This window comes from Prunus mume, linkage group LG2 (assembly GCF_029339155.1).
Source record: "Prunus mume cultivar Tortuosa linkage group LG2, ASM2933915v1, whole genome shotgun sequence".
Lineage (NCBI taxonomy): Eukaryota > Viridiplantae > Streptophyta > Magnoliopsida > Rosales > Rosaceae > Prunus > Prunus mume.
The window spans coordinates 5,828,242-5,841,450 of record NC_142699.1 but is presented as its reverse complement, the minus strand read 5'-3'; the positions used below and the strand labels follow the sequence as shown (position 1 = coordinate 5,841,450).

Here is a 13,209-nt window from a genome sequence, read left to right as displayed (position 1 = left end):
TCACACTGAAAGTCTTTGTCCCTTTTCTTTAAAGTTGGAATTGCAACTTTTGCATTTTCTCAAAGCATGATTAACCCTGAAAGGCGCGAGCCAGACAGAGGAAATGGTATAGTCCTGTCACGACTAGAACAATTCAAACAAAACATGCTTCTTGCTTTGCTTTACTGGAAAAATTCATCCACTCTAGCTGTCCCCGACAAATCTGAAGAGGAATAACTCGTCAATGTAATTTCATCCATGCCATTCATTTCCATCCTTTTATTCTTTCTTTCTGACCTAAATCATCACGTGAAGAATGAGTTTCAAAGTAATGATAGTTGTATACATTATAGTCCCATTTCCTAAAATTTAAGGGTGTATTTTTGCTCACTACTTTAACTCAAGGTGTATCATCACTACACTTCTCAACACTTGACATGTGTCTATGGGTATAATCATGGTTCCACAAATACAAATCAAAGAGTTAACTATGGTTATGCCCATAGATACATGTCAAGTGTTGAGAATGATGGTTATAATACACATTGAGTTAAAATGGTGATAAAAAATATTTCCAAATTTTGATAACATTTGTGACATTGTATGGTGATTATTGAGTCGGACTCTGAGATTATGATCGATTCCATACTCAACGGCGCCACGCCTAACACGATGTTTGATGGCATCCTTCATGATGTCAGTATTTTGACCAAGGAGTTTGCAGCTCTCTCTTTTTCTTTTGTACCTCGCTGCAGTAATAAAGTAGCTCATTCGGTTGCTGGTGTTGCAGTGAATTTTGTTGATGCTCTTTTTCGGAGATGATCAACTTAGAGAAAATAAAAGGGATTTGCCTTCAGCAGGGAGAGGGTCCGGACCTTCAGAAAGGCTAGCCTGCAGAAGACAAAAATGGGAGAAGCAGTTGTTAAGCTTCGGACACCGGTGTGGTGCCGGCCGAAGGCTCTCCGATGCTTAAGTCAGCTAAAAATGGTAACTTTTGCAGAGTAATAGTAAAAAGTAGGAAAAGTAGTCACCCCTCTTACTAGGGTACTGTTCCCTTTTTATAGGGAAGTGAAAGTGGGAGGTTGGTGTAGATTTCCGATGTGGGACTTTGTGCAAGTCGCCGCGGTGGTGACACGTGTCATGAGAATTAGGTTTAGCAATTTATGAGCTTCGGCAGTCGGGAGTTTCGGCAGGTGCTTGGCACCTCGGAAGAGTGTCTTCCTTCGGCAGGAGAGAAGGCGTGTCTGCCTTGGTGCTAGTTGTTTTGAGACTGGACATGCTCGGTTGATTATGGTGTAAACAAATTTTGTTGGTGGCTATGAATGGGGTGCTTTGGCCCCGGATTGACTATCCCCAATCCTAGAGAATGATGTAAACTTACACTTAGATGAATGAATTACTATTATCGTTTTTGAATAAATAAAAAACTACAAAATATTAGAAGCCTGACACATTGAAATATAGGAAAGAAGCACACAATTATCTCTATATATCTTCCCTCAGTCTTTGTCTGTTATCTGTAATGTTAAAATTGGAAAGTTTGCATTTTGTCGCTCCTGAACTTCAGTGAAATGAGGTTGATACTTGAATGCCCTTTTCTCCTTCCTATTATTATGACCCATGAGTCAAGAACAAGAGTTCTATCATATATTCATAGATTCTTTTAATAAAACCCTGTAAATATTCAAGTTCACCAACCAATATTTTCTAACACATTTAAATTCTAGTTTAAAATTTCATAGAGGCTGATATTTTTGCTCACCACGTTAACTCAAGGTGTATCCTCACCAATCTTCTTAATACTTGACACGTGTTCATAAGCATAACTACAGTTATATAAATCAAAGCAAAAAGTTAACTACGGGTATGCTTATGGACACATGTCAAGTATTGAGAAGGGTGGTGAACATACACTTTGGGTTAAAGTGGTGAGCAAAAATGCTCCCGACATAATTGAGGTTAAATTTGTTTCCTACAACTTTGTTTGCCATAAATAATTAAGACATTAGTGTGCAAAACATTTTTGTTGGTTGAACTTGGATATTTGTAGGGGTTTAATGTGAAATCACTTTGGTTCACGGAACGAATCTGAGGGGAAATCACTTTCCATGTCATTTCTCAAAGGACGAGAAATGGAGATTCTTTTCCCATATTTGGTAATTATTGGAAAGTAACTAAGAAATACCACTTTATTTCCTTTCATATGTTTGGTTTGTGTAGGAATGTAAAACATAGTTTGTTTAATTTTTTAATTATACCCAAATGAAATCAAATAAAAAGACAATGCATTTAATGCTATATTATAATTCTAAATTGTTAATAGGGACAATATGGTCATGAAAACAAAACCCAAGGGGGGAGGAGGGCTTCAGTTTCCCTCTACTTTCCCATGTGCAAGGCAACGATTTTCCATGCCTGGACTTACCAAACATGGGAAATCAAGATTTCCCATCCCCAAGCCTCATTTCCTAAGAACCAAACGGGGCCTAGGGGATGAAGGTTTCTCACATATACACAAAACCAAGATGCTATGGAGGTTCGAACTTGAAACCTTTTGTATGCAAGTCAAGACCCTTTTCCACTAGACTAGAGCTCATTGGCTGCATGGTTTAAATAGAAAAACCTCTATATTAGTTGTCTTTAGCTATTGCATAATGAGTAGATGAAGAAGACTAAGCTATCCTCGACTTGGCTGCTATGTACTAAGTCTTAAAATGAGCGTGTGCAATGGTTTTTAAACTAAGAATTGACAAGATAACTTATTAAAGGAGTCATTCAACTCAATGCGTACATGACTAAAAAACTAATTCGATTCTGTTTGTTTTTTAGTATGTACAGCTTTCTCATAGACTTTCCCCTGATCAAGGGTACCTCGACTGTGATGTTTTTGGGAGAAAAAATATTGGAATTACTGAATTGAAATTAATGGAAAGTGAAAGGTTACTATTTGCGTGACATAAGGCTCCCTTCATATGAATATGAGGAAGATTCTTTCTTAAGTCTTGACAAAGATTTATTTGTTTATTCTTTTGCCAAGTAGGCCAATGGAAAAACATAGAAATATTTGTTTCATTTTTTTCCCTTCCCACAAGGAAAAACATTTCTAAGTCCGAAGCACCTTTGTTAAAGTATGAGCCTGGGCATAAGATAGATTACAGATTTAATTACAATAACGCAACAGATTTAACAAGTCGAAGAACGCAGACATAAACTGAAATATAGAAAAACTTAGCAGTGCCAAAGTCCAAAGCACATGCCTCAAATTCAGAATCCAGCAAATTGTTCTTGCTTGATATGTCCCGGTGTACATACAGATCACGAGCCTTCTTCCACCAAAAGCTATAGCAGATCCTAAATTTAATTTTCTATGTTATTTTGATTTTGGGCTATCAAGGAAAAACGTCATTTTGTATATTGAACTAACCATCCAAACTTCAACCAAGTTTTTCTTTTGAAACTAAACTCGGATGAAGTTTAAAGTATAAAAAAGGGAATTACACTCATATCACTTGAATTTTGTGTCGCGTGTCAATGTGTCCCTCCAAAAAAAATATTGATTCATCACATTAATTGCCCTCTAAGTTATGATTTTGTTGCAGTTTGGGTGTGCGTTCGCTATTCTTTTACATCAGAACATAGCACCATGACTGAATTTTTAACGAAATGTTTGACAGAGTTGGGCTAATTGCAAGATTGCAATAACATATTCATAATACTTTAGGTGGTAACATGAGACATACATACTACATACATAAAAGGAAAAACATTTCTATATACCAGTAACCATTATTGAAGCTGAGCCTAAAGACAGAATGAAGCAGAATACAAATAAGCCAAACATCTAAGAAGAATAAGAACAAGGCAGACACAAATGAAGTCAAATACAGAAAAGCAGCGTACATGTCCTGATCAGGTAGTGAATCCATCAAGAGCAAACAATTCACCACACGTTGTCATATGTAATGGTTTTGACAAATGCAGCCTCTGAGTTGATGAGAGTAGCTGAGAAACTTTCTTCATTGTTGGACGAGACTGCGGACTGGGATTCAATGATGCAAATGCCATCTTCACAATAGAGACCACCTCCCTTGCTTCTTGATTTGTAGGCGGGGAGATGCGTTGGTCCAGAACATCTGAAATTGGCATTTCATCATAAAAAGGTGATGCAGGTGAGGACGACGATGACGCCCCAGATGATAAAGATGAGACAACATCTCCTGGATGGCATCCCATAATTATTTCCAGTGTGACAACTCCAAAGCTATAAACATCGCACTTCTCGTTCACTTCCATTGTATATGCAAGCTCTGCTAATAAAAAGCTCATAAAAGAAATTGTATTATGAATAAATCGTACAAAACACTGAGATTTCAGTGTTCAAAACATTGCCTATGAGAAAAAGGACAGAAGGGAAGTGACTATTTTCCAATCTAATTCGAGGAAATTCAGTTCTTTTTTAAAACTAACAAGAATGGCATACCCAAAAGAATTTAGTAAAAGCTGGATGATGAAAAAGAAAAGCAACGATTAATTTAAAAAGTTTTGATCACCATTCACCACAAAAATATCTAATTGTTATATATATTTTTAAAATAAAACAAGTGAGAAAACTGAAGCATTGGTCTAAAAACAAAAGCTTAAAGTGTTAAATACATAGAACAGAGAATAACAACATTACCTGGTGCCATGTAGCCATATGTGCCTGCAGCGGCAGTCCAATTAGTTGAGTCTGGATTTAAATACTTAGCAGTGCCAAAGTCTGAAACACATGCCTCATATTCAGAATCCAACAAAATGTTCTTGCTTGAGATGTCACGATGTACAATCGGTGGCAAGCAATCGTGGTGCATGTAAGACAAGGCATGAGCTAAGCCTTTAACAATATTCACCCTTTTACTCCACCCCAACTCTTTTGCTTCTTCATCTTTGCTCAACATTGCAGCCAAGCTACCTCTTTCAAGATACTCATACACCAAAAACGAGTGTCGTTTATGTGCGCAGAAACCATAGAGCTTCACAATATTCCGATGTCTAATCTCACTGAGTGCCCTTACTTCATTCAAGAACTCCTTCTGAAATTCTGTCTCGCCATCCCATAGCGGATGAAGTTTCTTCACAGCCACTATGTCTCCAGATGACAAATTCACTCTATAGACGCTTCCATGTCCTCCCTTCCCAATGCAATATGTGGAATCAAAATCTGATGTTGCCCTTATGATTTCATCATACATTGATTTTCCATCAAAATTTAAAACTGAAAAGGAAATTTCTGCATGCATATTGTTTTGTTCTTTATCCTGATGCTTCTTCTTCCTTTGCACTACAAAGACAATTGTAAAGAAAGCAGATAGAAGTACGAATACTGCTAGAAGGGAGAATGTGATTCCAAATACCCGTTTTTGGTTCTTTTTTGTCCCATGTTCATTGCAGGGTGGCAGAGCTCCAACTTTGCCACACAATCCTTTGTTCCCTTTTAATGCTTCTGGCGGAGCTTTTCGAAATGCAGTGCTGTTCGGTAGGGGACCTTCCAAGTGATTGTAGGATATGTCAACATACGACAAGCCGTACATGTCTTCGAAACTCGTTGGTATGAAACCCGAAAGATTGTTGTGGGAAAGATTGAGGGACACCAAACTCTCCATGTTGCTCATTTCTGATGGTATCCTACCTTCAAGTGAGTTATGACTTAAATCCAGGTCGGTCAATTGAAATAATTTTCCCAACTTTATTGGAACTGCTTGAGCCATCTTATTGTTGCTCAAATTCAAGTAGTGTAGTCTGAACAAGTCACCTAGAGTGCTCGGAATTGACTCATTGAATTTGTTTGTTGACAAGTCAAGATATTCAAGATCAATCAATGATCCCAATTCCAAGGGAATACGGCCCGAAAGCTGATTTCCATTCAACATCAGCTTCACCAAAGGAGTCAGTCTCCCGAATTCCTTTGGAATCATCCCAACTAAATTATTTAAAGAAAGATCCAACCCATTAATTTGGGTTCCATTTCCAATCTCAGGTGGTATGTTCCCAGTAAGGTTGTTTCCCGCAAGTCGTAGAGTTTTTAACTGTGGGCACTGCCCCCACTTGTAAGAGATTTCACCGTACAAGTTATTGTGACTTACATCTATAAAATCAAGATTCGGATAAACACCAAAGTCTTCAGATATATTGCCTGTCAATTGGTTCTGGTTAAGACGGACTCTGACTAAGCTCGTACAATTTTTCAAGCTTTCGGGGATTGGGCCAGTTAAATGATTGGTGCTTGCTGTAAAGTTTGTGAGTTTTCCACCTTGGCAAATATTTTGGGGCAAATAACCCGAAAATTGGTTGCTATCCAATTGCAGGCCAATCAACTTCTTGAGACTCTCTATCTCTTTGGGGATGGAGCCGGAAAGTTGGTTATCCCGTAAGTATAAGATTTCCAAGTTGCTGAGGTTACCAAATGAAATAGGAATTGAACCACGGAGTTGATTCTCATGCAACTGTAGATCCACCAGAGATTTCAAATTTCCTATTTCCTTGGGAATTAAACCTGAAAGTTGATTGATATGCAAGTACAAAGTGTTTAACTTTTTCAAGTTACCAATATTTGGAGGGATTAGACCACTTAAAGTGTTGGAGGACAACTCTAAATCTACAAGAGACTTCATGTGACCTATCTCCTTAGGAATAGAACCAGAAAGTTGATTGGCATAGAGATAAAGATGGGTAACGCTTGTTAGATCACCTAGTGATCTTGGAATTGAACCGTTGAGTTTATTCCCATACAAATATAGCCCCACAAGAGATTTCATGTTACCTATCTCTTTGGGAATAGAACCAGAGAGTTGATTGGTATTCAGGTACAGGGTGTTTAACTTTTTTAAGTTACCAATATTTGGAGGGATGAAACCAGTTAAAGTGTTGAAGGCCAATTGTAGATCTACGAGAGACTTCAGGTTACATATCTCATTGGGAATAATGCCAGAAAGTTTATTGCCAAAGAGATAAAGAAGGGTAAGGCTAGTTAGATGACCTAGTGATTTTGGAATTGAACCACTGAGTTGATTCCCACTCAAGTCTAGAATCACAAGACTCTTCATGTTACCTATCTCATTGGGAACAATGCCAGAAAGTTGAGTAGCATAGAGATAAAGATTGGTAAGGCTTGTGAGATTGCATAGTGATCTTGGAATTGAGCCATTGAGCTGATTCTCATACAATTGTAGATCCACAAGAGATTTCAAGTTCCCTATCTCTTTGGGAATAGAACCAGAGAGTTGATTGGTATACAAGTACAAAGTGTTTAACTTTTTTAAGTGACCAATATTTGGAGGGATGACACCACTTAAAGTATTGGAGGACAACTCTAGATCTTCAAGAGACTCCATGTTACCTATCTCCTTAGGAATAGAACCAGAAAGTTGATTGGTATAGAGATAAAGATGGGTAAGGCTTGTTAGATTGCCTAGTGATCGTGGAATTGAACCATTGATTTTATTCTTATACAAATATAGCTCCACAAGGGATTTGAGGTTACCTATTTCCTTGGGAATATCCCCAAAGAATGTATTTTCATAGAGACCGAGAAAGGTAAGATTTCTTAGGAGACCGATTTCTGATGGGATTCTCCCGGACAATTGATTGAGAGAGAGATCAAGATAGTGGAGTTTGGAGAGGTAACTGATTTGAGGTGGGATGGCATCAAAGAGTTTGTTCCTGTTGAGGTCAAGATGTTCAAGATTCGGGAAGGACAAGAATGAAAACTCAAGTAGCGTACCTTGTATACCACAAGTGGAGAGGTTTATCTTGTTAACACTTCCAGCTGTGTTGCATGAAACACCGGTCCAAGTGCATGTGACTGTATTTTCTTTTGGATTGGTGGAAGAATTGGTGGCATTATGACTGGGAGGGTACCGCCAGTTGAGAATATTGAGGGCCTTGTTTTGAAATAAGCTAGCTTTCCATTTGAGAAGAGCCTTTGCTTCAGTATTAGAAGCAAAAGCAACCCAATTTGGTGATGAAACATACAACAAGGTAAGGCAATAAGCCAGGAAGCATACTTTAACAGAAGTTAAAGATCTCATGGTTATTGTTTGTGTGCTATTCGTATGGGCAGTGCCTTTCTTATAGGTCTTTCGGATCTCTTGTATCATCACTTTTCTTTTGAGTCAAAGTTTTTGTCTCTCATTCTCTAAATTTAAATGCCAATTTTACATTTTCTGGATGAACTAATGAAATGAAATGAAAATTAACCCCTAAAGTCATCACCTAGGGGTTCAGATTCTCTTTTTACCAATGTACCTCTTTCGCTGTCTTGTTCTATGGACAAAGACTTGTACAAATAATGAAATGGATGGAGCCTTCCATACACGAGTCAAAGTCTTTGTCTCTTTAAATGTAATTTTTTAATTTTCTGCACCGAAGTAATGAAATGGATGGAAATGCACTATATGCTGGACACTTTTTTTATATATTTTATTTTCTTGGTGCATGTTCAGTGGGTCACTACAAGAAGAAAAAAGGTCAGTAATTTCTTGTGACCAAATAATTCATGCTCACAAATACACTGAATCATTCAAAATATCAAAAGTATTTTTTATTAAATAAGGAGCATATAGTAAATTAACAACTTTTCATATTAAAGAAAATTAAAATAAAAACCAATAATATTCCTATATGGACACTGCTTCTATCATTTCCCGTAAAAAGGTATGCAAATCACATGTCAAACTAGAAAGTAGAAGTTTCGCTCCTACTTCCAGGAAAAGAGAGAAGTGTATTTTCCCTCCTATATGTATGGTAGCTTTTTCCCGTTGGTATGATAAGTTAGTAACTTTTCTTTTCTCCATTATACAAAGCTCGGAGTCTTCCATACTCTTGACTTGACTCAAAGTCTTTGTCTTCATTTTCTTAATTGGAAGACGGTTTGGGAAGACTTTTGGGGTTTGAAAGATTGCAGTCAGAGTCTTCGTCTCTTTGGAAATTTTGCATTTTGTGTAGGAATTGAATGGAATACAAGACCCAATATAGGAATCCAAATTATAAAAAAAGAATTAGTTTTAGGGAAATTCAAGACCCAATATAGGAATCCAAATTATAAAAAAAGTCATATATGAAATGGACTTTAGAAATACAAGCAAAGCCCATTTACAACATAATAAAAAGACTTTTAATTTTTTTAAAATTACAAAAATGTCATTGATTTCTTAAGACAAACACAACCTCAAAACCTCATAAAAAAAAAAGCCCAAAACATTCAATGGGGTATCAAAGTAGGTGGGGCCCACACAAAATTAGGAATTGAATTCTTGATTTTGGAGGAATTCAATTCTTAGGTGGGAAGTGATATTCTAATTCCTAGATAACAAACCTATTAGAAATTTATCTCTTTACCCATTATATCCTCACACAATTTGAAATTTTTAAAATTTTTGTCATTTACTTTAACCCAACAATGAGGACATTTTAGTAATTAGAATCACTCATACCCCAATTCCATATGGTTTAGTAAACAACTTCAATAGGAATTCAAAATCTAACTTCCCTCAATCCATATGGTTTAGTAAACAACTTGAATAAGAATCTGTAATCTAATTCTCCTCAATCCAGCTCCTTCTCAATTCAATTCATCATCAATTCAATTCCTCCTAATCTAATTACGGATTAATAAACATGCCATCAAGGAGTAAAATGAGTAAAGAACAGTGAAGAGTCTTTGGAAAAACATAAAAAACCGATCAGTGAAAAGTTATGGGGGAAGAACCCAAACTCACAAACTTGCACATCTCTCTCACAAAGCCAAAGAAAACTCCCACTGACTTCCTTCCTCTACTGTGGCTAGAACCGAAAACACATTACACATGCAAAACGTTAAACCATGGCATTGGCCAATGAAATTATTGTTTCATTTGTTATTTCCCTCTCACAAGGAAAAACATTTCTAAATAACAAAGCACCCTTGTTAAAGCATGAGCCAAGACAATGTTCCTCCAGTGTTCTTTGGCTGTACCCAACATAGGCCAAATAGTTAGCAGTCCCAAAGTCCGAAACATAGGCCTCATATTCAGAATCCAGAAAAATGTTCATGCTTGATATGTCCCGCGGTTTCTTTGGCTGCTTATCTCCAAGTCAAAAGCAAATCATGAGCCTTCCACGAAAAAAGCAGAACCTATTGCAAATCCAAATTTCATTTTTCTATGTAATTTTGAGTTTGGACCATCAAAGGAAAAAAACAAAAGAAAATACGCCAATTTATATAACTCGTCAATGTAATTTCATCCACGCCATTCATTTCCATCCTTTTTTTTTTCTTCTTTCTTCCTGACCTAAATCATCACGTGAAGAATAATTTTCAAATTAATGATAGTTTTATACATTTTAGTCACATTTCCTAAATTTTGATGGGTGCATTTTTGCTCACCACTTTAAATTAAAGTGTATCGTCAGTACACTTCTCAACATTTGACATGTGTCTATGGGTATAATCATGGTTCCATAAATACAAATCAAATGGTTAACTATGGTTATGCTCATGGATACGTGTCAAGTATTGAGAATAATGGTTAGAATATACCTTGAGTTAGTTAAAGTGGTAAATAAAAATGTTTCCAAATTTTGATAACATTTATGACATTCTAAATTTTGATTCAAGCGCTTTGACTTTCACCCACTATTTGTGTCATTATCTGCATTTTTATCCAGGAATTTAGTCCCGGATGAATTTATTATGAGCTAACTTGTGGCTTATATGACCTGATTTCATGAGCATTCCAGAAGTGATTAGCCTGAGTGGAAGTCTTTGTCCCTTATCTAAGCATTTTCTCAGAGCATGCTTAACTGAAGTGCGCTTGCAAGACAGCAAATGGTAGTCCTGTCAAGCAAAGCATGCTTCTTGTTTTGTTTTAGTGGAAAAATTAATTCACTCTGGCTGTACCCAACAAATCGGAAGAAGAATAACTCGTCAATGTAATTTTCATCGACGCCACTGATTACCATCCTCTTTTCTTTCTTTCTATTACGATCTATATTCATCATGAACGTGAAGAATTGAAGTTTCAAAGTAATGATAGCTGTATACATTTTACTCCAATTTCTTATTCAAAATTTTGATTTAACATTTGTGACATTCTAAGGGCCAGTTTGATAACTATTTTATAGCTTTTAATTTTTATTTATAAAAAAAATTAAAAATATGAAGCTCGTTTGGTAATTGTTTTCAATTTTCAAATAAAAGATTAATTGAAAATTGTTTATAAGTTGTTTGATAATCGTTTTCAATTTTTGGTTTTATGAGAAACTTGGAAATAAAATTTTATTGGGTTAAATTATGAATTTGAGGTTATAACAAGAAAATGCATGTTACAACACAAAGAGTCCGTAGCATTTTTTGCTGAATTTTTTGGAGTTTAGGATGAATTTTTAGTGAATTTTGAGACTCGGACTGGGTCCGCACTGAATGCAAGAGTCAGTTGGTTGTGAGGGTCGGACTAGAGGGTTTAAATGATTTTTTCAGAACTAGTTTCACAACAAACAAAATAAGGAAATCAAACCGAAAAAGAAAAAAGAAGAGTTGAAGGTTCATCACTACAATATATTTTATTAAACAGGATCATCTTATTTTTGTATCATGTTCAGATACGGTAATCAAAGTACCATTCAGAGCATAGATCTGTTGCTCAAGTGTGATGTTGGGACCTAATCCTATGAATTCTCTGATACCAAAAATGCATGATGACACTATTAGAACAAGGCAGACACAAATGAAGTGAAATACGGAGAAAGCAGCACATATCCTAATCAGGTAGCGAAACCATCAAGAGCAAGCAATTCACCAAATGTTGTCATATGCAATGGCTTTGACAAATGCAGCCTCTGAGTTGATGAGAGGAGCTGAGAAAATTTCTTCATCGTTGGTCGACACTGCAGACTGGGATTCAAGGATGCAAATGCTATCTTCACAAGAGACACCACCTCCTCTGCTTCTTGTTTTGTGGGTGGCTAGATGCGTTGGTCCAGAATGTCCAAATTGGCATTTCCGGGGCGGGTGATGCAGATGAGGATGACGATGATGCACCGAATGATAAAGATGAGAAAACATCTCCTGGATATCTTCCCATAATTATTTCCAGTGTGACAACTCCAAAACTATAAACATCGCACTTCTCGGTCACTTTCATTGTATATGCAAGCTCTGTTCAGACACAGCTCACACAAGAAATTGTATCATGCATAAATCGTACACACCAAGTACAAAAGACAGAGATTTCAGTGGTCAAAACATTACTTGGTGCCATGTAGCCATAAGAGCCTGCAGCGGCAGTCTAATTAGTTGAGTCCGGATTTAAAAATTTAGTAGTACCAAAATCTGAAACACAGGCCTCATATTCAGAATCCAGCAAAACATTCTTGCTTGATATGTCACAATGTACAATCGGTGGCAAGCACTCGTGGTGCATGTAGGACAAGGCATTAGCTAAACCTTTAACAATATTCACCCCTTTACTCCACCCCAGTTCTTTAGCTTCATGATCATTGCTCAGCGTTGTGGCCAAGCTACCTCTTTTGAGATACTCATACACCAAAAACGAGTGTCGGTGATGTGAATAGAAACCATAAAGCTTCATTATGTTCCAGTGTCGTATCTCAGTTAGTGCTCTTATTTCATTGGAGAATTCCTTCTGAAAATTATTCTCGCCATTGTGGAGAAGATGGAGTTTCTTCATGGCTACCATGTTGCAAATGAAAAATTTGCTCTGTAACTGTAAACACTTCCATCTCCTCCCGTCCCAATGCAATATATGGAATCAAAATCTTCTGTCGCCCTTATGATTTCCTCATACATTGTTTTCCCATCAAAATCTAGAATTGAAAAAGAAATTTCTTCAAGGATTTTAGAGCTCCAATGTTGGCTCACAGTACTTTGTTCCCCTGCAATGCTTCTGGAAGAGCATTCCGAAATGCACTGCCGTTGGGCAGGGGACCCTCAAAGTCATCGTAGGATATGTAAACATACGACAACCCATTCATGTCTTCAAAACTCGTTGGAATAAAGCCAGAAAGATTATTGTGGGAAAGGTTGAGCATCTCCAAACTCTCCATGTTGCTTATTTCTGAAGGTATCTTACCTTCAAGCAAGTTATGACTTAAACAATATTCATAATTTTTATGCTTCCAACAATATTCTTGGAAAGTCTTTGCAATTTTTAGAACTACTTTCACAACAAACCAAAAAAGAAGAAGAAAGCAGTT

The 13,209-nt window shown here is 36.7% G+C and overlaps 1 protein-coding gene and 1 pseudogene across 1 annotated transcript; both read right to left on the bottom strand.

Annotated features, from left to right (window-relative positions):
• Nucleotides 1–3,723: 3,723 nt before the first annotated feature.
• LOC103319932 (uncharacterized) lies at nt 3,724–8,149 on the bottom strand. The gene is made up of 2 exons (XM_016792074.2): nt 4,658–8,149; nt 3,724–4,286 (listed from the first exon to the last, which is right to left on the bottom strand). Exons 1-2 carry the CDS (start codon nt 8,112–8,114, stop codon nt 3,889–3,891), a joined length of 3,855 nt encoding a protein of 1,284 aa, XP_016647560.2. The 5' UTR covers nt 8,115–8,149; the 3' UTR covers nt 3,724–3,888.
• A 3,362-nt stretch (nt 8,150–11,511) lies between these two features.
• On the bottom strand, nt 11,512–13,059 carry LOC148919484 (MDIS1-interacting receptor like kinase 2 pseudogene; annotated as a pseudogene).
• Between the last annotated feature and the right edge of the window lie 150 nt (nt 13,060–13,209).

Excerpts from the sequence above, each read along its gene's own strand:
- LOC103319932 (XM_016792074.2), bottom strand. The coding sequence starts at position 8,114 with ATGATACAAGAGATCCGAAAGACCTATAAGAAAGGCACTGCCCATACG. Across the intron at positions 4,287-4,657 it reads ATATGGCTACATGGCACCAG|AGCTTGCATATACAATGGAA; the intron begins GTAATGTTGTTA and ends TTTTATTAGCAG.